At 51.2% G+C, this 24,563-nt stretch overlaps 1 protein-coding gene across 1 annotated transcript in view; it reads right to left on the reverse strand.

Annotated features, from left to right (window-relative positions):
* Bpi (bactericidal permeability increasing protein) overlaps window positions 1–5,599 on the reverse strand; it is a 24,535-nt gene extending 18,936 nt beyond the window's left edge. The window contains exons 1-4 of the mRNA XM_005363150.2: window positions 5,470–5,599; window positions 2,559–2,673; window positions 1,405–1,533; window positions 99–257 (exon numbers count right to left, since the gene is read on the reverse strand). Of these exons, the coding sequence (XP_005363207.1) occupies window positions 99–257; window positions 1,405–1,533; window positions 2,559–2,673; window positions 5,470–5,599 (533 nt within the window). The remainder of the gene's footprint in view (window positions 1–98; window positions 258–1,404; window positions 1,534–2,558; window positions 2,674–5,469) is intronic.
* Window positions 5,600–24,563: the final 18,964 nt, after the last annotated feature.

A 24,563-nucleotide genomic window follows, 5' to 3' on the forward strand; every position in this document is an offset into this window, starting at 1 on the left:
GTCCTGCCCCGCTCACACCCAAGGCTCTGAAAAGGTCTGTACAGAGGTGAGTCTACAGATACTTTCTGAGAAAGGGACTGCAGCCCCAGGAGACCTACCCCAGCATGCTGCCCGAGATTTGGATATGAACCCTGTCAATGTGACTGCTGCAGGCAGAACATTCCACACGGAGGCGGCCTGGGGGGCTCCTGCCCAGCTGCAGGTCAGCGGAGATGAAGACGCCTTGGAGGCTCAGATCAAACTTGCCGCGGGCTTTGCTGATGGGGAGACAGAGAGAAGTGACCTGGAGCAAACCCTTTCCTCCTCAAACCTCTCCTGTCAGCATCAGCGGGGGACCTCAGGTTCTCTGTCAGCACCGCCCTGGGGATAGGGGTGTGTCAGAGACAAGAAGCAACTGTGCAGACCTCACAACACTGAATGTCGGGGTTCTAACCAGATATCTCAACCTGATTTTCACTTGGCATTCTGCCCACCCCCCCAATCAGAGCCCTTGCTGTGTGGCTTTGTGAAGGTTTCTTTTTATTTATTTATTTATTTATTTATTTATTTATTTATTTATTTATTTATTATGTATACAATATTCTGTCTGTGTGTATGTCTGCAGGCCAGAAGAGGGCACCAGACCTCATTACAGATGGTTGTGAGCCACCATGTGGTTGCCGGGAATTGAACTCAGGACCTTTGGAAGAGCAGGCAATGCTCTTAACCACTGAGCCATCTCTCCAGCCCCTTGTGAAGGTTTCTTAACCTTTCTGAGCTTCTGTTTCTTCACTAGCAGCTAAACATGCGCGTGTACATCTCAGTTTCATCACTCAAGATTTGAGGGTTTCGTCACGACTTTAAGCAGTTACTGACCCAGTAATTGATTAATGAACTTAATTAATCACTTCCCCTGTAGACATGAAGTGAATTTATATAAGACAGGGAACACAGTGTGCTTGACCAACTCTGCCTTTTGCACTTTTTCTGTCTCTAAGATTGTGCTCTGGGTGACACACAGGACTTCAGAGAAGAAGCCACGCCTCTCAGCTGGGCCTTGTGGATACACAAGATAGAGACATCGCAGCACGGTTACTGTTTCAAGTCACCGAGACTGGGATGTTTGTTACACAGCAGCAGTAGCCGATGAACACAGGAAGAAACCAAAAGTCCTGCTTAGCTTTCCCTCCTGAGCCACACTTGCCGACTCTTCACCCGTTCTACCCTGCCACGTCCTGCACTAGGGTGTGACCCAACTGACTCAGCTATTCATGCAAGGTGGAGTGTTTTTAAGTGACCCTCCCACCCGGTGGCGACACATGTCTATGTCTCTAGACAAGGCAGAAGTGGACATGCCCAACACCTTGGCTCAGGAGTCTCCAAGTGTCACCAGCCCACCCAACAACCCTAGCGCCTGAGACTCACAGGAAGTTCTTCTTTGATTTCCATCTTCCTCTGATCTTGATGCTGGCGTCCTTGATGGACAGCTGGACCTTGTCCGTGAGCAGCAGACGAATCCGGGGATTAGGGATGTGAAATCCTTCCACTGTCATACTGTGGAGGAAAAAGCGCCCAGTCATCATCCTGGGCCAGGAGGGCGTCGTGAGGCCCTTCACCTACGCGCCACCCTAGGTGTGTCATTTAGGCTGCTTGGGCTCACAGCGTGGACAGGCGGTCTCCATCTCGTAGGGTGAGTGACTGTCAACAAAGATGGTCGACGCTGAGCCTTGACCATGGGCTCTGTATGGGGTGTTAAGTGTCCACCCGTTCTCACTGTTGGAAACGTGAGATATGCTGTCGTGACACATAGTAGGTGTGCCCTATGTCTGCCAGAGACACACAGTAGGTGTTTCAGATGTCTGCTGAATGGACCTGGCATGAAATTCTGTAGGAAACACTGGGGGTTTTCTGTCCAGCAGCCACAACCCCTTTCTTGGTACAGCAGACATGCAAGTGTATTTAGGGAGCCCATCTCACCTGTTCCGTGCTAGGAGCCCACCTGTCTTTCTGGGGGTGGGGAACAACTTAAGCTTAGACGGTTAGTTTTTTTTTTCTTTTACTCCTCTGGCACAGTGATTGGTTTAGGGGCATATACATTATTTAAACTGGCCTATCAGGGTGTACCTCAGAGCTTTGTCTGGTGTTGTAGGAGAAGGCTTCTTCCTGGACAGAGAGCTTAGGGGCTGCGCTCTTAGAACTACCTGGTGACGGTCCTATCTCTGGGGGACTGCTGATGCTGAGGTGGTAAGAGAGACCAATGTCCAGAGACTCGAGAGGCTGGCTCAAGCAGGCACTGCAGCTAGACTCCCCAGTCACGTGAGGCTGTGACCTCAGGCAGAGGTCGTTCTCCTGTCCCTGGAATCCACGTGTGTAGCACAGGTTTGGGTTTCATGACGTCTACTGTGGAGTGGTGGAGGGTGCTGGAAAGACAACCTCCAGGCTCAGCTTGAGGCGTGGTAAACCTTGGGCTGGTGTGCATGCTGGGTTGGGAGGGTTGAAGTCCATGAGCTGAGAACTTGGCCACAGGACTCGGGTCCCCACCACCTGTGTTGGGAGGCCTAAGCCTCAGCTAGCCTCACCTGTAGAACTCATAGGAACCTTTTCCCAGATGCTTCGTCTTGAAGATTCCAGAGAAATTGGGAACTTTGATGGTTTCTAGCTCCTTCTGCAGCTCGGTCACGCCCTCCTGGCATGCTAGAGGGCAGAGCAGAGACAAGCTCAGCTTAGGAGCAGGGCTGGAGGATCCCAGCAGTTCCAGACCCCTGGGCCTGGCCTCAGCGACGACAGCGGGAAGAGCAGGGCTGAGCAGGGGTCTGTCTTCAGACAGCCAAGATTTGAGCCTTTGGCTCACCCACTCCTCCCACACTGTGTGCCACTTCGATGTCATTGAAGCAAAGACAGAAAGGTGGCTGTGTCCCAACACTGCACGGGGAGCCCTGGGATAAGTCATTCACATGCAATGGGCCATTCTTCTTTTCAAATTTTTCCAACCATTTGAACTCCAAAGACAGTCTTTAAGGGGTGTGTGGTGCACCTATAATGCCAGCACTGGGGATGTTGAGGCCCGAGAGCTTGTATTTAAGGCCACATAGCAAGACCCTATTTCTAAGAAACAAAGCAACTGCCTGGCGGGGGATGGCTCAGTAGATAAAGTGATGGCCACACAGTATAAGGACCAGATCCCAGATCCCCGATCCCCAGGCCCCATATGAATGCTGGATGGTGTGGTGACTTGTCTGTAATACCAGGGCTCATAAAGGGGGACCGGGTCCCAGAGCAAGCCAGCTGCCTAGAACAGCTGTACCAGTGAGCTCTGGACTGAAGATTTGCCTCGAAATGCAAAATGGAGTGCGCCCGAGAAAGACACCCAGTGTCAACCTCTGGCATCCACACGACCCTCGCTCACACACAACCATGTGTGCCCATACACATACATGAACATGAAGAATACTCCCCCCCCCAACAGTGAGTGCATGCCGCCGAGGGACAACACCTGAGGTTTCCCCTGGCTCCCAGATGTACCCACACCCGTGTGTTCACCCCATGATCATGTACACATTCGCCCCCAAAACAAACACCCCTTCTTACTAGATCATAGCTCATACAGAAATACACAGCAAGCCACATTGAGCTTGTGGGCTATAGACTGATACAACAGCCCCAAACATTCAGCCAAGCATCTTTCTCCACACCTTGCTCTGGGCTGTCTTCCCACCGACACCCACCTCTACAGCCTCCAGGCTTTCTACAGGACCTTCATCTGGAGTCCCCTGTTCTACCTCTAACTTCCTTCGGGAAGCTTCCTGACACAGCTATCACTACCCTCACAGTCTCGAGTGTCTCATTCGAAGCACCCATTTTTCTTTGTAATTAGGCATCTATTCACAATGACTGATTGATGTCACTCTCCTTCGCTAAATGAAAGTCCCCACAAGTTGGCGGTAATGGCGGTTTGTTATGTATTAACACATCTCTGGTATTTACCGGGGTGCCTGGCACTTACTGTTTGTTGGGTAAATAAATGAATGCCCCAAAGGCAGGGATTCTGCCACCAGTGAGGAAGTGGCTAACAGCATCAAGGATCCAATTAATCAGGCAAACATGTCGCCTGAGGGGAGAGGAGGGAGGAAGAGAGGTGAACCGAGTAGGATTCCAGTTTCCCAAGAACCAAGAGGGACAGAGAGCAACAATAAAACGCTCGCACGGGGGTCTTCCTGCCCACCAGGCCCTGCTTGCAGCAAGGCTGAGCAATCGAGGAATCCTTTCACCCCTCCCATCCCCCACAGAGGAAACAGGCCGGGGCAGGAGGGAGGAGGGGAGGCCAGTGCTTTGTTCAAGAGCCCACAGCTGATCTGTGGTAGACAGAGGCGCGACGGGAATGCAGGCCTCTTGTTCCCTGAGCTCAGGCCCCAGGGCCAGCCTTTGGGTGTGGGGCACATCCATGAATAGGCTTGTCGCACTTTTAAAACCCCATTCCAGTTGCCACGTGGGACAACAGCAGAAGAGAAAAGCGAGGCAGTTGTGACAGCATGAGGAGTTCTGACTGAGCCTCTGAGTCCCCGAAGCTGTCAAACATGCACTCTTGTGAGGACATGTACACACACACACACACACACACACACACACACACACACACACGTTCTGGGTTTAAACACAACTCTCAAAGCTCAATGGGGGAATCTTTCCGCATCCCTGAGATTCTGAAAAGTCCTGCCCAGGTTAGAACTTGAGTCCTGGAGTAGAAAAGCAGATCCCCCTGGGGCCTGGTTTTGTGGACTTGTCTGGTCTGGTTTGAGTTGGGATCACCCAAAGTGCTGCAGTTCCTCTCTCTATCACCAGGGGGCAGCACCAAGAAGCTCTGTGGAGCGCCTCAGCAATGACCTGAGCTCAAAACCGTGTGTGCACTTCCCAGAGCCTCTGGGCGACTCCAGTGTGCTCACCTACCAGAGTGGACCTGAGTAGTGTGTCCCACCCAGTCCGTCGGTGGAAGAAACGGGACCTGGTGGGTCAGTGAGGCACCTGGCAGCGAAGCAGGTGAGCGGAGTCGTTACCTGCCTGAACTTGGGGGAGTAGTCTGGGGTAGCTTTCTCTGGGTCTGCCAGGGGAGTTTAAACATCTCACTGGTGAGAGCCCCTCTCCCAGCCTGCTCAGCCTCTAGCAAACGAGGCAAGGCAGACTTCAGGCTTTGGAAAGAAAGGCCTAGAAATTTGTGCCGGGCAACAGTGTAGAAAGAGGGGAACCATAAGGACCTTTAGGGCCCGGGGACATTTGGAATCTTTAAGAATAGTTGGTCAAGTCCCAGATCTACCTCTACCCATCCCTATGAGTTTGTGCCTTAGTTTCTTCCTACATAAAACAAGGGAAAAGAGGTCTCCTTAGCAGAGCTATGAGCTTGCCAGCCGCCAGATTTAAAGGGCTGTGCACCCTAAGTGATCAACAAGTGCTCCCCCTGCGCCCCAGAATAAGGAAGGAAGGGAGAAAGACAATTACCAAAGTCCAGACCCTTCTGGGAGATTATGGCCGAAAAGCCAGGATTGATGGCCGCTGTCAGGGTTGTGCCCATGAGGGCCAGAAGCGTCAGGGTTGACCATTTCCGCACGTTGTCAGGGGCCCAGGCCATGTCCTCCAGGGCAGCCCAGACCTCAAGGCCTCGGAAGGGAATCTGAGACCTATAAAGAATCCGCCTGGGGAAGGGCAGGGCAGTAGTAGAAAAAGGAAGGAGGAAGGCACCCGTGGGGGCGGGAGGGGGAGGGCAGCTGCGGTTCCCCATCAACGTTGGGGACCAGTCCAGGGACTGTCCCGGTGGAGCCTAGAGGTCTGTGCGAGCATGGGCATGTGCGCATGTGCTGCGCATGTGCGCACGCGCGAGCCTGTTGAGGCCCGTGGCTCTGGGGCTGATCCCTCTTCCTAAGCCCCCATCCCTTCCCTGAGTCCCCCTCCCCACCTCATTTAAGACTTTCTTCGAAGTGGGGTGGAGACCACACTGAGAGTCACTTTATCCGTTTTCTATTCCCTTAATAGTTTCCTTAGTATGATGTTGAAGAAAACAGGACCTTGGGAGCTTTATTTCCCCACCCCCACCCCCATCCCCCACCCTGGGAGGCCTTAGGGGATTTCTAACTGCTCTAATTCTGGAGTCTTGTCCTTGATTTCTCTGCTACTCTCTAAGCTGAGCCTCGGTCTCTTCCTCTACAGCGCAGGGAAGACTGTCACCCTTGCCCCTAGCCTACCGTGAGGACTGAGGACCGAGGCCAGATGGCCTTACAGCCGGGAAAGCAGGCGATGTGCCTTGAGGGAAAGAGAATCCAGATGGCAGCATCAGCCAGAGCTTCAGAAATAAACATGAGAATAAGTCTGGACTCTTCTCCAAGAAACAAGACCAAACATATTTTAATTTTCTCCTGTCCTATTTTTTTTCCTGGCAAGTGTGTGTAGTTGGTCCTGTCTGTTTGTTTTTCTATCAGAAATGGGATCACACTGGGTAGCTCTGTGAAGTTCCCTTTTCCTGAATAATAAGCAGCGGGTGTTCTCACCCAGCACTCAATATTCCATCATTTCCTCAGCCCACAGTTTTCTCAGCCACGTATCTGTTTTCGTACATTTCATCCTCTCTCTGACCTCTGACGGGAAGAGGACTTGAGGCTTCCTGCAGGGACAGTAGGGACAGTAGGCTACTCTGAGAGCCAAGATACTTCTAACACCATCGGAACTAGGGGTGCCTGGCTGGAGGGGCGAGATGGGGACCACTGAACCCTTTTCATCTTTGCTCTCAGGACAGGACAGGTCTACAGTTCCTGCCCTGGGGCTGCAGCGGCCTCAGGGCTCCTGTGGGCATGACCCTGTCAGGCTACCCTAGTCTCCGCGGTCACCATGGGGGGCTGGGCTTCGGAGGCTCAAGGGTTCTCACCCAGTGCATTTTATGGAAATCTAAGAAGCCTGGGTCTTCCTGGGGTTTCCTTTTCTCTCATCACCTGGTTCTAAGGGTCCCTGCTCCTGTTGTCTGTCCCCGCTGGAGTCTCCGCCCTGCATAGGAAGGAACACAGAGCTGAGTGCACAGGGCCTGTCAGATGTTTCCCAGGGATCCTCGCCACAGCTCAAGGGCTGGCTGCTCCCCCTGTGTGACCACACCGAGTCAGGTAATGGTCGCTGTCTTTCAGCAGGAGGTGAGGGGGAGTTTCCAGGAAGGCTTGTCACCAGGTTTTCTCCCAGAACCTTCCTTCTTTACCCACAAGCAACCGGGATCTATGATCTGTCATAAAAATGCCATTTTAGAAAATAATCTTGGACACTTTCACATGCAGACATACACTCAGGCAAAGCACCCATGCAAAGTGAAACTTAACGCATCTTTAACAAGAGAAAACTGTAAAGCAAAGCACAAACCACACAGATGCCCCAGGCTTATGAAATCTTGACACATATACCCTGGGGTCATTTCTTTTATTCCTACGCACTTCTGATTTTCTTAAGTTTTTTTAAAAATTATGTATAGCCTGTGTGCTGTGTGTCTGTGCACGCATGCACATTAGCGCAGGTGACTTCGGGGCATCAGATCCCCCGAGCAGAAATTACAGACCGTTGTAAGATGTCTGAAGTGGGAGCTACTGACTCCGGGTCCTCTTCCTGAGTTGGAATACATTCTTTCAACCACGGAGCCCTCTCTGGCCTGGACTTCTATTCTCCTCAGAATGTATCCTTGCTTCATCACCACCCCACAGACTATTCTGCCATCCTGACTCAACATGGCTTCAGTGATGAGCAGAAACCTGTGATCACAGCAGGGCTTCATGGCGGCTGTCAAGAGTGGGCTGTGCACTCTTCTGCTCCTGGTCCTTACTCTGTTGAAAGGTAAACTAGGGTGGATGAGAGCCATACAGACCTGGGTTCCTGGTCCCGCCCTGTCATTTCCGCTCCTGCGAGAGTCTGGCTAAGCGTCAGGCCTTGTCTGAAGTTGTGTTTCCTCATTTATGCATGAGAGACAGTGCCTGTCCTGTCCTGGGGGTGCACTGACGATAGCGTGAGCCGTCAGGTAGGAGTGTGTTTGCACACACAGATGCCAGCTTAGCCATGGTTCAGCTCTGAGCTGGCTGGGAGGCCCAGACTCTCTCTATGACAGCACACTAGGCCCTACTGCAGAGCTGTGGGACCTCTGGCTTCTGGGCTTGTCATGAGTGAGTGCAGACAGAGGACTCCATGGCTCTTGTGGCCTCTGTCAGTCACTCCCGCGGTCAGCAGGTCCCAGCAGCAGCAGTTGAGAATGGGGTGGAGCCTCATGGTCCCAAGTTCTGGACAAACTGCTTGTTTGTTAGTGACTTAATTTTGCTGAATCTCATCTTTTCTCCTTTGTTTCCTTACTCCATCCTTAGGCGTCATGCCTCTCATTAGCCCTGAACACTCAGCTTTCCCATAAGGCCATCTTGTGGCCAGCGAGACCCTACAGGCCTCTCCCCCTGCCTCAGCACGCATGCTCAGGCCTTTTCCACCACCTTCCCCACCTGGGACTCTCCTCCACTGGGTACCTGGCTTCCAGGACATGCTGTGATAACCCCCTGTTCTTGGCTTGGAGATGCAGGTGTGAAGGCACAGGGCAGACCTGGGCTAATGGACCAGGACCCAAGGGTCATCAGACACTTTTTACTCTGACAGTGATTGGAGAGGAGTCTCCCTTACTTTGTTATGCTGCCCAGCCTCTCCTAGATTCCTAGGGGCCTTCTGAGTTACTTGGTACTGGAAGACACTAGCCACCAGGAGGCAGAGGTAGGTCAGTGTCTTAGTTTGCTTTCTGTTGCTGTGATAAACACCACGACCAAAAGCAACTTGAGGAGGAGAGGGTTTGTTTCAACTTACAGTTGAAGTCCATCGTGAAGGGGAGTCAGGATAGAAGCTCAAGGTAGGAACTGAAGCAGAGGCCATGCAGGAGTGCTGCTTACTGGCTCGCTCTCCACTTGGCTTGCTCTCCATGGACCACCTGCCTGTGGTGGGACTGCCCCCATGGTCTGGGCCCTCCCACTTCTATCACTAATCAATACAGTGACTGTTGAAACTTGCCTATAGGCAATCTGGTGGAGGCATCTTCTCAACTGAAGTTCCTCTTCCCAGATAACTCTAGTATCTGGTTGGTAAAAAAAAAAAAAATTTGATCAGGACAAACAGATACCTCCCATTGCCATCATCATCATCACCACTATCATTATCATCACCATCACCACTATTATCACCGTCATCATCACCACCACAATCCTCATCACCATTACCATCATCACCATAACCATCATCACCACCACCATCCTCATCACCATCTTCATCATCATCACCATAACCATCCTCATCACCATCCTCCTCCTCCTCCTCATCACCATTATTATCACCATAGCCATCATTATCACCATCGTCATCATCACCATAACCATCATTATCACCATCATCATCACCACCACCATCCTCATCACCATTACCATCATCATCACTATAACCATCATCACCACCATCATAACTACCACCCCCCCATCATCACCATTTTCATCATCATCACCGTCATTATTACCACCATCTTCATCATCATCACCATAACCATCCTCATCACCATCCTCCTCCTCATCACCATCATGACTGCTGCCATGCTGGCATGGCCTAGCAGATCTAGTCCATAGTGCTCAGGAAGGAAGCAAAGGAGAAACCCAGGGCAGGAATTGTGTAGCCTGTGAGGCATACATGGAGGGTGCATTTGGAGACAGCCACTCTCTCCCAGCCGCCTTCTGACTTCCGGAGGGTGAGAGGAGCCATGTGGGCCTTAGGGCTGGGAAAGGAGGTGGCTTCAGAGGCAGTAGCAGAAGCTGTCCCCTGAAGAGCCATAGGTGGTGAGGATGAAAAGGTGCCAAGTAACTCCCCTGAGAGGGCAGACAGCGGGTCTCCCTCTTGCTACTCTCAAGGCCTAGCTGTCCCATGCTGGAATTCTGGCTCTCCTGGCAGGCCCTGCTTCAACCAAGCCAGGGAGCAACCCCAGGAAGAGAATAGCCAGCAGTTAGTTGTCCAAGGGCCCCTCACTTGACAGGGGAGCTGTCACACAGCCTGTTGGGAAATTTGTATGTGCTCAGCTGAGGAAGAGAAGGGTTTGTCCTGAAGCCAGCTTTTCCTGCCAAGTTCAGCTGCAGACCTCACTCTGCCCTTAGTGGTGCAGGGAGCTAAAACCAGGGACGGAGAGGGCAAAGAAGGACAGGAGGAGGGAGAGGACAGAGCCTGCTCATGAACTTGCCTCCCCTCGCTCAGTATGCCTGGATGTCTCTGTGTCATCCCCCCCACCCCGGGTTCCAAGGCCTTCACCATAAGAACAGTCACCATCTTGGTCCTGACTGACACTTTTAACCTTCCTCTAACTTCCAGAGCTATGGGGGGGGGGCTTGCTTCACAGATGAGAAAATTGAGGCTTAGAGAAGTGAAGCGACTCACTCAGGTCTCATCAGCTGAGAGGCGGCAAAGGGCTCCTGAGGGAAGGAGAGGTCACATGGCTTCCGGGAGTCCCCACAGGAACACAGGAAGAGGGCAGAAGGCAGTTCTGAGGGTCTCTCATACTTACAGTGTCCAGAGTCAGATTGGGAAATTCAAGAGAGACTGTGGGAGGCCGGGACCCCTGGTGTCACATGGAAAGCGTTTGTAGATAGCGGACAAAAAGCCAGTGTTTCCATCTCCAAGCTGGTACAGACCAGAAACACCCCAGAGACCTGTCCCTTTAGATTTCGAAGGCCTTGGGTTCAGTTGTTTGCACCCACATGAGGGTTCACAACTGTGTAATTACAGTTCCGGGGGACCTGACTCCCTTATCTGGCCTCCACGGGCCCCAGGCAGAATGTGGTGACCATGAATGAAAAAATTCATCCACGTAAAAATATTTTAAAAGTTTTAAAAATGCAGAGAGAGACTGAGGAAGACACTTGAAGACTTGCAAATGCACACACCTACGCACAAACATTTCAGAACACTGTCATGTGCACGTAGGAATCTGTGTGTATAGATGTGCATGTTAAATGTTCTTTCAGAGTTGTCTGAGCACAAGTGCAGCATGTATATCCTAGAAACCAGGGCATTCGCCCACATGATCACAGCACCGACATCCTTCCAGAGCCGGCAGCCAGCTCACAGACCCCATTCAGGTCTCATGTGTAGTGTCCATAGGGTCCTGCCAGGACCCAGGGTCTGCCACTGACGTCACTCGGGTCCCTCAAACCTCCTGTGAGCTGACACAGCTCCTCTGTGTTCCCTTGTGTTTCATGACCTTGACATTTCTGAAGAACAAGCCGGCTACTATCTGAAGAACGTCTGATGTTCTCTGCGGGTCGGAGTTAGGGCAGACATTCCCGCAGGGGACCTGGCGGTGATGCTGCCTTCCCGGAGCCTTGTCTGTGGCAGTCAACTGTCCCTTGCCAGGGATCTTGCTGTAGACTGTGATTCGGGTGGGTTGACAAGACGTGAAGAATGCTGGCAGGTGGGGCACCTGCCCACAGGCATCAGGTGGCCCTCTTGTGGAATGCAATGGATTTATAGTCTCAGGTGACTAGGGAGTCACGAAAGCAGGGTGGGGGCCTCGGGAAGTGTCTGGGCACCAGGTAGGCACCAAGGCGTACTCAGGACTGTTCTCAGGGTATGCAGAGCCCTGGCATATATTCCGATGTCACCCAAGGACTACCTGGCACCCCAGGTTCACAGATACCTCAGAACTGATGCTGATCTGGTTGATGGAAATGCTCCCATCCTGTCCCCCTCCTGAAACCAGGACCTGGCTCTCAGAGTGACCTCCTAGGACAAGGAGGTCACCAAGCCAGAGCACTGGCTTGGGAGACAGAAAGGAATGAATAATACCCCAGGGGATAGAGACTGAGCTTGGGGAGCCAGCATCATAGCCTGTGAGGACAGTCCCTGCAGGAGGCCTCCCTGACCTGGTCACCCTTTCTTGACATCTATGTTTGTCCAAAAGTCTCTGAAGCACCAGGCTTGGGTCATAATGAAGTCGCTGACTACTCTGTCCAGTAAGGGACAGGCCCATCTCTCCAAGCCCTAGAACCATTTTTAATAGGGTCTCATGTAGGCCAGGTTGGCCTCAGATTTGCTGTGTAACTTCTTGTTTCTCCTGACTTCACCAAGGGCTGACATTACAGATGGGGGCCACCAGGCCTGATTCATACAGTGCTGGGGACCAAACTCAGGGCTCTGTGCATGCTACCCAGCACTCCACCAGCTGAGTTACACCCCCAGAACCCGTAATTTACTATGACATATACATTATGAGGTGCTGGGGTGGAACTCAGGCATAGCAGGCAACCTGTGCCAATAAAATACATCCCTTGTCATCTACCTTTTTATTTAGGGATGGGGTCTCACAGGTTGTCCAAGATTAGCCTTGACTTTTCATCCCTCTGAGTATCTGGCAGCACAGGTACGCGTCACCAGGCAGAGTATGGGAAGAGTGCAGGAAGCACCTTATGCAAATGTCACCATGAGGTCCCTTGTTTGGTGCAGTTAATGTCCACTAATAAAATGTGGTAAGTTCTCAGTAGGCTGGATTCACAGGGCACTGGAGGCCAATCTGAGATGCTTGGATCTTGTTCTCTGAGCCTTGGGCATCCCTGGAGACTTCTCAAAGGACAGGGTAGGGCAGAGCCCAAGGATATAGAAAGATGCAATGGGATATCTCAAGAATCTCCAATATTGTCCTAGATGGGGGCGGAGGGAGGAGGGGGAGGAGTAGTGCTTCCCTGAGGCATTGAGGAGAAGGCAATGACCAGACATGTGGCACTGAGGACACGGAGGGGGAGCTGGGGAGAACAGAGCTTCCATTGACCAGCTGGGCAGCTGGTGTAGGGAGAGTCCCATGGACTTGTTCTAGGAGAGGCTCTGGGATAGGAAGTGGGAAGGGAGGAAAGAGAAGGATGGCCAGAAGCTGCAAGAAGGGAGGCCTAAGAGCCGAGAGTGGGCTGTGAGCTCTGTCTTCAAGTTTTCCTGTGCTTTAAGTCAACCTTCTCTCCCTGCTGTCAGACAACACCTCACCCCACCAGGAGCACACACCTGCCCGTCTCCTCAGCCCTCCTGTCCTTCACTCCCAGGAGAGCCCTGGCTTGCAGCTGGGGCTAGCCCTTCCTGGCATCTGAGTCTTCTCAGATTATAGGATCCTTTGTCTTACAATCAGGGGAGACCTTCCCTGGGTCCCACATCTCGCTTCGGCTGACATTCTTCAGCCAACCCTAGTCAGAATTTCACTTGTCTTCTTATCTAACTTCCACTCTGCAGAGCCCACTTCCGGCCCACAGTCTCCCTCGGTGGTCCAGCACTGTAGGCACCTCTTCAACAGCCTCCTCACTCTGGAGACGACTGCTTGAAAGCCCTGGCTTCCAGAAGGTCAGTCCTAAGGGTGGAATGTACTGCTCTCTCAAATTTTATACTGAAGCCACAGAAAGGAGACATATTGGAAGAAATATTTATCCATGATGTTTTGTTTGGCAGCCCTGGCAAATTGACCCAGCATGCAAGGGTGGCCAAGTGTTGCTCTCTTCTCCCCATTTCCTGTGCCAGAAAGCCTGCCCGGCCTCACAGGCAGAATTTGGTAAACAGTGGTAGTTGGAGTACACAAGAGGACATCTTTCCAAACTCGGTGGCTACTGCTTTGGGTCATCTGATACATAAAAAGTCGATGTGCATGTGTGTGTGCATGTGTGCATGCGTGGTGTGTGTGTGTGTGTGTGTGTGTGTGTAGGGGCGGGGGTGGATGCTGAAGACACAGAGAGGAAAATTGCGGAAGCCAGGCCTCCTAGATCTACTCCAGGAAAGCGTCAACCCGCCGTTGTCAGAGGCAAAGGAGCTGGGTGGCCTTGTCACTCTGCCAGGAACTGTTCTGTGCCTAATCTGTATTTTCTTTATGAAATCCAGTATGCAAGATGGCCTCCTTTCTTCCCTGTCCTCATAGGATGACAATCTGGGGCTGTGACAAGATCTGAGCTACAAAGAGGTGTTGGTGTGCTTGGTCTAGGAAGAGAACCTGGCAGACCCCTCTCTCGCTGACTAAAGCCGGTCTGTTAGAATGTTCCAGACCTAGACTGGGACTTCAGAGGTTGGGTCCTCATCCTTGCAGCTTCCAGCCACCTTCTCTGGGGGAGGTCAGAGTCATGCTCTAAAGCCGTCTAGGAGTCCCAGGTCTATGTGAGAAATTGAGGCTTCCCGTCCAGCCAGCAGCCACCCCTCAGCCGGAGAGGGAAACCATGCTGGCATTGCATCTGTCAGCTGTCAAGCCTGCAGGCAGTGCAGTCCGCCAACATCTTAACTGCAACCTCATGAGAGAGGCTTGTGGCCAGAAGCACCCAGGCAAGCTGTTTCCATGTTCCCATCCTTAGAAACCGTGGGAAGCTAAGTTCCCTGCTGCGGGAGGCTGCTGAGCTGGGCACCCAGAATCCTCCCTAATAGCACCTGGAGATTAGCTCTACCCAAGTCCTTGCACTGCCAACAGTGTACTCTGGACATATCCCAGACTCTGATTCCCTAGGGCCACAGCTCTCTCTCACCAAAGCACCCTGTGACCTTACCCAAAGGGATCTAGACGCTCAAGCTACCAACAACTCAGTTTTCCTGTGGGCTTCTGTTCCACTGCTTAAATCCCTTCCTGCAGTCTGGGGCTCTGGCCTGGGCACCCTTTCTTTCCTCTCAATAGTGAGTCACCAAGAATAGACAGGGGGCCAGGTCTTCTCCCAAGACCCAGCATGGTGGCACCTCTCTGTAGCTCAGATCTCTCCAGCATTCTGAATCATCATGCCCATGATAGAGACAGCCCACAAAAGCCCAGCACTCCCCTCCCTCCAGCCTGCTCCTCCATCTGAGTGGACCTGCTTCTACTCAACACTCTTTACTCTTCTGCTCAGCAAGAGCAGGTGACCTGGCCCTGGGAATAAGGCTCCTGGTGGCAAGCTCCATCTCCTATCCCTGGCCCCATCCACAGTCCAGGCCACCATCACCTTCTGTTTGGTTCTTTGCGGCCTTCTCATTGGCCTTCTGGCTTCTGCCTACTCCATTTCCTGCACCGTAGTCAGAGAATTTTGGATTCTGAACTTGATTGTGTTTCTTCCGAGCCCAGATTTTGGTAACTTCTTATACTTCACAGAAAGTAGAAAAGAGCATTCTTAGCATGGCACCCAAAGGCCTCCGCAACCCGCTCTCACAGACCCTCCCTAGTCTCATCTCACTCTGGCCCCAGGACCTTTGTATCTACGTCCCTCTCTCCAGACGCCCTTAGTGAAGTACCTGGTGACGCCAACACTGAGATGGTTTCACCAATGAGTGAATGAATGAACCAATCAATGAGTGAATTAGGCCGAGCCCAGCCGCAGCTCTTTGTCCATGACCCTGAGCAGGTCCCAGTGTTTCTCTGTGTAGTCAGTGTCTAACTAACCAGCTGTGTTTAGTACAAATCTAGTGCTCAACTGAGGTTGCCATGTGCATCTATAACCCCAAAACTAAAGGAGTTCAGACAGGGGATCACAAAGAGACTAGCCAGGACTATATAGTGAGTTTGAGGCCAGCCCATAGCACAGGGTGAGACCTTGTCTCCAAAACCAAAACAGCCTCCCTGGTTTCCAGGTCCTAGGCCCTCTGGTCTAATCTGCAGTGTGTGCATGCAAAGCACCTTGCAGGCTGGCCACTCCTGTGAGCAGCAGGTGGCTTCTCAGGCCCCTTCCTAAACTGCAGTCCTGAGAGGGTCCTTAGCAAGACCCAAGGGAGGAAGCAGCACCCAGGACTCTGAGGACCATCCTGAAACCCACAACATGAATAGCATCAACACTACAAGGAAGATGCCTGGGTATTTGGGGGTGGTTCCCCATCATAATGGCCTGCAATTCCATGCCACCTTGTGCCCATGTAAACTTTCCTCTCTTGAGGTAGTTCTTTCAGGCTCTGGGTCATAGGAAGGCAAGAATAATCAATAGTTTTATTGTTATTGGTCTTGTTTTAGAGACAGAATCTTGTCACGTAGCTTGGGCTGATCTTGAAGTCTCAATCCTCCTGCTTCCCCTCCTGGGTACTGATATGTCAGATGCATCTGCCTCATGCCCAACTCCTTGATATTATCAATTTGATATGCAGATGAGCTTATGTTTGTCTCCTTGTTTTTAAGTTCGAGGTTTATGCTTTTGTTCCCTCATCTGGTTTTCTGGACTGTGCGAAATGCTTACATGGTTAAAACTCAGGGCCATCTAAACATTCCCAGAGAAAACTCATTCCCAGCTTTCTTCCCCATTCAGGCTCTGAAGGAGGGCCCTTCTCAATAAGTTTCTGGTTTATCCTTTCTTTCTTTTATATAATTAAATTAATATGTGCATTTTCTTTTTGTTTTTTGCTTGTCTTTTCAAGACAAGGTTTCTCTGTGTAGCCCTGGCCATCCTGGAAACTCTTCTGTAAACCAGGCTGGCTTTGAACTCCAAGATCCTCCTGCATCTGCCTCTTGAGGCATGTGCCACCACTGCCTGGGTTAACTTCTTTCTTTCTTTCTTCTTCCTTCCTTCCTTCATTTCTTTCTTTTATTCCTTTTTCTTTTTTTCTTTTTTCTTTTTTTTGAGACAGGGTTTCTCTGTTTAACAACCTTGGCCTTTGCCTCCCTAGTGCTGGGATTAAAGGTGTGTGCCACCACCACCTGGCATGTTTTTTTTAAAATTTTATTCTTTACAGATTCAAGTGTGTGTGTGTGTGTGTGTGTGTGTGTGTGTGCATGTATGTGTGACGTGAGCGCAGTGCCCGTGGAGCCCAGAAGAGGGCGTCAAATCTCCGGGAGCTGGAGTTAGCAGTGCTTGTGAGTTGCCTAATGTGGGTGCTGGGAACAAGCTTGGATCCCCCAGAAGAGCAGCAAGCGCTCTCAGCTGCTGAGCTCCATCTTCAGACCCCTTTCTGCTTTCTTAAATGAATGGCAGCATAAGGTTATATTTTACTCTTTGCTTATTAATAGTCACTAGAAATCACTCTGCGGCTACATAAGATCTCCTGTGTGGAACCTGTCAGTAGTGCATGGTCAGTTTTCACTGTCAACTTGACTGGAGCGAGACTCACTTAGGAGACATGAGGGTATTTTGGGGGAGGATTAGCTGAGGGGGAGAGACTTTCCCTGCATCTAGGTTACCCTGGCCCATGGGCTGAGGGCCTGGGTGGTATAGAAGAGTTAAAAAGAGAAAGCTTGCAGAATTGGACACATTCTCTGCCTGGATCCATGTAAGAAGCATTGGCTTCATGCTCCTGCCCTTGACCACCAGCCTTTCTCCCCATGATGGGACACATCCCAAAAAATCCTGAGTCAAAGTAAGTCCTACCTAACATAAATGTTGTCTTAACTGTGTTTGGTCACAGTCACAAGGAAAGTACTAACAAATGGATATTTCAGTATTTCCAGCATGTTGCTATTACAAACTCAGGGAGTAAACTATATGTCAGACAGACTTTTTTATATTTGAAGTAAAAGACCCACAGTAGAGGTAAATGTGTGCTCTGTTTTGTTAGTCAGTCCCCTTTATGAGGCATTCCCAGGACTTAATCATAGAGAAGGAGAAAATGCAGAGAGAAGGTTTATTTTGGCTCATGGTTTCAGAATTCCAGTCCGCAGTAGCCTGACCTGGTTGTCTTTGAGCTTGTGGTGAGGAAGAACCCCGTGGCAGAGGGCTTCATACGGTAAAGACAGCTGCTCATCTCATGAAAGCAGGTGGGGGGGGGGGAGGAGGATGCAGGAGAGGGAGGAGGTTGGATTCCCTTCCAGGATACGCCTTCTGTGACCTCAGGCCTCCTAGATCCTTGCCTGTCATCATAGTCACCTGCTCTATGGCTGTGAAGAGTCACCATGACCAAGGTGACCTATCAGAGAAACATTTAGTGGGCTTGCTTACTGTTTCAGCAGGTGAGTTCATGAGCATCAAGGCAGGGGAGCATGGTGGCAGGCAGGCAGGCAGGCAGGTATGGCACCTGAGCAATAGCTGACAGCTTACAACCTAATTCAAAAGTTGGAGGCAGAAGGTGGGAGCTGACATGAACTTTTTTTAAAAAAAAAAATTTAATTTATTTATTATGTATATGGTGCTCTACCTGCATGTAGGCCTGCAGGCCAGAAGAGGGCACCAAATCTCATTACAGATGGTTGTGAGCCACCATGTGGTTGCTGGGAACTGAACTCAGGACCTTTGAAAGGCAAAGCTCTTAACCACTGAGCCATCCCTCCAGCCCCTGGTATGAACTTTTGAAGCCTTAAAGCCCATTCACCCCAGTGACACGCCTCCTCCAACAAGGCCATGCCTCCTAATCCTCCAAAAACAGTGTAGGGACCAACCATTAAAATGTATGAGCCTCTGGGGTCATTCTTATTCAAACCATCACAGTTTCCAAAGGATCACCACATAGAGCAGCACCAAGCTGCAGGCCTACCACAGCCACCAACAGTGTGGCTGTGCCAAGTGCCAGGATTTGGAACCTCTGCCACCATGATGGGAGAGGTATGGTGTCAGTGTGGTCTGGGTTTGCATTAAGCCTTCTGTGTGTGTCCCAGGACACATGCTGGGTCATCCCAAACAGCTCCAGCACCCTGGGGCTTGGGCTTGCTTCTGAGCCCTTTGGAGCCCGGTAGCTGTGGCTGCTCAGCACATCTTTGGAGTCAGCGGAGTCTCTGCCCAGGGTAGCAGCTTCTCACTTCCCTTCTTCAGTTCTGCCCTGAGTCCTCCTGACTCCTCTCCTCACAGAGCCAAACTGCTCTCCCGCTGCGTGCACACACACACACACACACACACACACACACACACACACACAAAGACGGCTCTGAGTGAGGAGCATGACGCAGTCTCTAAGAAATGCTGGAGTCCTGACTTCCTACAGGAGTCAGAGGCCAGCTTGGCTGAGGAAAGGCGGAGCCAGGACTATGGAGAGAAGAGGGAGGCAGGGCTGCTGGAGAGAGCTGGGATAGGAGACACGGGGTTTCTTGTGGACTTTGGGCTCAAGGTCATCAGCTCTGCCCTTCCCTGTTTGACTGCCAGGGTGATCTGCCTCAAACTCAGAGATGACCGTGGCACTCCAGGATGACAAACTTCCAGATTTCCAGGGTAGTAAACTCGTTGGCATTGGAACCCCTGCACTTTCTCAGTAGAACTTCTACCTAATGCACTCTTACTCATCCACCCATCTACCTATCCATCTACCATTCATCTATCCACCAACCTATCCACTCATCCACCCATATATCCATCTACCCACCCATCTACCCACCCATCCATCCATCCATCCACCCATCCATCCACCCATCCACCCATCCACCCACCCATCTATCCACCCATCCATCCATCCATCCACCCACCCATCCATCCATCCACCCATCCATCCATCCACCCATCCATCCATCCATCCATCCATCCATCCATCCATCCATCCATTAACCATCCTTCCGTCCATCCATCTAACTATTTACTACTCATCTATCCACTTAACCTACCCACCCATTCATTCATCAACCTGTCTGTCCATCCATTCATCCATCTATCCACCCACCTACCCATTCATCAATCCACTATCTATTCATCCATCCATCCACCAACCAATTCATTCATTCATCCACTCCTCTTTCCACCCAGCCACTCATCTGATAGCTACACACCTGTCAACGTATCCATCCACCTACTATCCATTCATCCATCCACCAACCCACCTGTCCATTTATCTATCCATCCATCCATCCATCCATCCATCCATCCATCCATCCATCCATCCATTTATCCACACATCTATCCAGCAGCCTACACATCCATCCATCCATCCACCACCCATCTACATCCACCTATATATAAGTCCATCAACTATCCATCTACCCATTCACTCACCCACCCATCCATCTCCATTGCTTATCTGTTGGTACCTAATGACCTCTCTCAAAGATCAACGTGAAACAACAATAAACCCTCAAACACTCACTCAACAAACATTTCCAGGCACAGAGCCCCTTTCCAGCCTTCTAGAAACGGCTAGCAATGATCAACTGCGTACACTGTTTCCCTGGCTTCACATGCCATCTCGTCATAGCGAACTCGTATTCCTCCTTCAAAACCCTAGTGCAAGTGCCCTTTTCTCTGAGAAGCCTTCTCTGACTTGACCTCTAGGGAATGTGATTGGGTTCCTTTCTCTAGACTCTCACCATGTTTGTGTCCATAGCTCAGCCATGCAATGCAGCCTCGTACAACAGACGATGAATTCCTGAGGGGGTGAGAGAAATGCCCTGAGCAATGAGGTCAAGAAGGATGGCCTCAGGCCACTAGGCAAGGCTTCTCAGAGGTCTTGGTCCTCAAAGGAGGGGTAGGTATTGTGAAAAAAGTAATCTTCTGGGACAGGAGAACAACGAGGGAGGCAGGGAGGCCTGAGTGGTGCTTAGGACTGGCACAGCTGCTACCCCTTCTCCCTCAAATGGCAGCTCAGAGCTGCCTCTCCAGAAGAGGGGCACAGCCTGCAGGCCCTAGCAGTCCACCATGGAGTCTGTCCTGCAATAACAAGACAGGGCTGGGGGGCCTGTGGGATCTACCATCTGGGGACTAACAGTCTCTGGCCCCAGAGCAGCCTCTGCTGCCTTCTGATAGCACCCCAAACCCAGCAGTTAGAGGGATTGCAGGGCAACCCCTCATTAGGTCCCTCCTGATTTTTCATGCTTCATAGGAGGAAACTCACACGTGTTGCTCCACCTGCCTGTCACACTCTCCACTGGTGTCCCTTACTAGTTAACACTCCCATTATCTTGAAATCTCAACTTCAGCTCTGTGAGAGCTTAAATAAACCTCGTTTCTTCATGAATCATTCTGCCTCGGGGTACTATGTTAGAGCCATGGAAGATGTACCAGGGAACATATTCGTATTGGGCTGCCCACAAGGCTGATCCTCAAGGTCCCCAGGACTCTGGCTCTTCTTTGAGGGGGTCTCCACAGATTGTATCTGCCACTGATGTAGTGTCTACTCATTCTCACTAAGACCTTAGATGTGTGACTTGCATCTGCCTTTGCTGTGTTGGGGATACAAAGCGGGGTTTCCTCAAACATGCCAGGCAAGTGCTCTACCACTGAGTCACACTCCCACCCTATTGGGGGTTTTAAGGCAATGCCCAAATCTAAATCCTCAGCCTTGGGGACCTGTGTCTTCCACCATATCAGCTCATACTAACATTTCAGACCACAAATGACAAGTGAGTGTCAGATCCATGATCACTTGTGCTGGCTGGTGGCAGTTGCCACATCGAGAAGGATTCTGTGGCTGCCTCTAGGTTCTACTGGAAGTTCTGTGATCAATTCGTAATGTCTGCCGTGGACAGGGAAAAGTAAGCATATGTATGAGTGCCAAGTGTCTGTTACCCTTAGAATAGAAATAAATATTTAGTAAAGGAGTTAATGAATTCTGAATCCCAAGACATTCTCCCTAAATTTGGCAATTCCCTTTTCTCAAGATGAGCCTGTCCCCACTTGGTGAAGTGTCCTAGCACCTGGCCCCTGAAGTCTCAAGGTCACAGGCAAAGCTATCAGTTGCTTAAGACTTCTCATAACCAGGTTTGGTTTTCACCCTTTCAGTGAATTATTTCAGGGGATTCCCACAGTCCTCCTCCGCCAGGAGCATCTGGAACCTCAAAGGCCCACTGAGGAAACTCTGGCTCCGGATGGGATGTGATCTTCTCAGGACCACCCAAGGAATCGCCAGCAGAAACTCTTCCCATGACACCTCCCATCCTCTCCCCAACAGATGTCAGACATTGGTGGGTGGGTTTGATTTCTCCAAGTCTAGCCTAGCAATTGGACATGGTTCAGTTACTCATTGGCTGAAGAGAGAAGATGTGAATACTTAGCCAGCCCTTGGGAATCCCCTGGAAAGTCCAGAGGGACCAAGTCCAGCCCAAAAGTTGAGCTTGCATATTTGGGGGTTGATTTTTACAACCATTGTTCCCTGCACAAGCCACACTTCTTCATGTCGTATAACTGAATTCTTCTATGTCCCTGGCACTGAACAGAGCCCTTAACATTTGCCTGCTTGATGAAGCCCCACGGCAGTCCTGTGAGAAGTGGAATTCTGCACACAAGAGAGGAAGTTGAGGCTCAGAAGGGCATTCTATGGGCTCAGACCACATAGGTGTGTGTTTGTGTGTGTGTGTGTGTGTGTGTATGTGTGTGTGTGTGTTCACGCATGCACATGTGCACAAGCAGAAGTGTATCATCACACCCAACCAGTACATCAGTACAGCACATTTTTGGGAGAACATGCATGGGCATAGGATATGAAGAATGCCAAGAGGCACAGCGGTGGGTTGCACTGGTGCTTGCCCTTTAGGGACCATTTCATGTTCACTCCCCCTCTCGGGTGACTAGCTCTTCCTCAAATGGATAGCCCTACTGGTTCTGGGCACACATAGACACGGCCTGATTAGAGTGCCCTTGTAAGGAATGTCTGGGGTTCGTTCAGGCAGCACATCAAGGTAGTTAAAGGCGTGAGTTCCAGAATGGTCGGCCTGGTTCAGCCCAGGAATGCAGCCTTCTACCCCGCCTGCCCTGCCTCGGGCTCTTCATCTGTAAAATGATGCCAGTGGCTGGACCCAGCCTGTAGCTTGCTTGCAAAAGTATCTGATGCACAGAAAGTTTCATTTTAGTGTGCTGGCGGCTTGAGGTAATCCCACTGGTTTTCGGGGGCTTCCAGATCATTACCGGCAGTGAGACTCCTGGAGTGTATTTGCTTTCAGGCCTCTCTTAGGAGGGACCCCAGATTTCTCACAGACCCCGTGAGTACCTGAGGCCTTTTCAACCCATTTTCCTCTGCTTAAATAGTTCAGAACCCTTTCTGTCTCCTGTGACCCCGGAAAACTGACCGCTGTGTTCGTTCTGTCTTGTGGCCATCCAGAAATCACAACCCCCACTGCCTAGCTGAATTCCGCCTCGTAAACCAAAGGCCATTTTCTCCTAAACAAATGCATTCCTAAATTGGGGCTATTGGTAGAGCGCTGGCTTAGCCTGTATAAAGCCCCAGCAACACAGGGAACACAGTGTGGTACTGCCTACCAGTAACCCTAGAGCTTGGTAGGTTATTGGCAGAAGGACCAAAAGTTCAAGGTCATCCTCAGCTACTAATAGAATTAATTCTAGACCAGGCTGGGAGACACAAGACCCTGTCTCAAAAAAACAAAACAGCAACAAAACCACCCACGTCCAGTCTGGCTCTTGCCTATTAGGGAGGGGTTATCTGAGGTTAAGTGACCTCTCCTAGGGGGACACTTGGAGCTCCACCGCATAGCAGAACTACTGGAGGATTACAACAACAGCAATAGAGGCCCAAGGGGCTAGAAGGGATGTGTCAAAAGTTACCCATGAAGAAAGACGCGATGGCTCCTCACCCGGGTTCTTTCAAAGAGACTAGATAATCAGTGTGGGGTGGGACACGGCTGTGGACAAAGTTCCGAGTGGAATCCTCGCCATCCACGGCTCTTCCTTTCTGCTCTCCTCCCGCCTGTCCCCATTGGTTTACGGGCAATTCTACGTGCGCTTTACCTGCCGGTTCTCACTGTCTATAACTCCGTCTTCCTGCTGCACCCACTCCGTTCACTCAGTTCCGGCCACTCTTGTTTTAAAACACGTGTGGGTGTTTTGCCTGCATCTGTACGTGTGTACCACTTGTGTTCCTGGGGCCCTCTGAGGTCAAAAGAGGGATTTGCCCCCACCCAGGACTGGTAGTGGCAGTCACAGATGGTTGTGAACTGCCATATGGGTGCCGAGATTCAAGCCCGGGTCGTCTAGAAGAGCATTCAAATCTCCCAGGGTCCTGCGCTGGAGTTCCTGATCAGCGCCATTCCTTCTTCGCAGTTAACTCTCGGTTATTTTCGTCGTTGTTGTTCCTTTCTTTCTTGTCCCAGTTCCTGGTAGAAGACAATCCCCCCCCCCCACCGGAACAGGGTGTCTCTGCCTTCTTCTGGCTCGGCACCTGGCACAGTGTTTGATAATAAATGGACAACTCCAGAGTCATCCCACCGGAAACCGAGTACAGAGCAGCTTAAAACAACACACCTTTTCCCTTCATATTCGGTTCCAGAGACTGGGAATCCCAGGTCAAGGCACCAGCAGGCTGGGTGTATGGGGTGTTCTGAGCAGAACTCACAGCAGTCCGGTCTCTGTCATGGGGGCTTCAAGTTCTTGAAGGCTGGGTGTGTTAGCCACACTCTAAGTCTGGGATTGTGCCATCAGGACCGATGTTGACCACTGCTCCCCAATTCCAGGAGGGGATGCTATCCTCACCAGCGTCGCCTCCACCACCTCCCCATTTTACAGGTGAGAAAACTGAGGCTCAGGTAACAAAATGACTTGCAGATAGGGACAAGAAACCAGCTCTGACTCCGCAGTCTTGGATAGAGACTCTGACGGGAGAACCGGGCTGAGCCAAACACCCTCCAGAAGGCTCCGGTGGCCCCAGCAGGGGTTGCGAGGTGGGCGGAACGCTGGGCTCCCATCACCCGTGCGGGCTGCAGGGCGGGCGCAGGGCAAGGCGTCGCACAAAGGGCCGCTGTCCCGCCACCGCCCCGCCCCCCGCGG

Source organism: Microtus ochrogaster, linkage group LG8, assembly GCF_000317375.1.
Source record: "Microtus ochrogaster isolate Prairie Vole_2 linkage group LG8, MicOch1.0, whole genome shotgun sequence".
In the NCBI taxonomy this organism is placed as follows: domain Eukaryota; kingdom Metazoa; phylum Chordata; class Mammalia; order Rodentia; family Cricetidae; genus Microtus; species Microtus ochrogaster.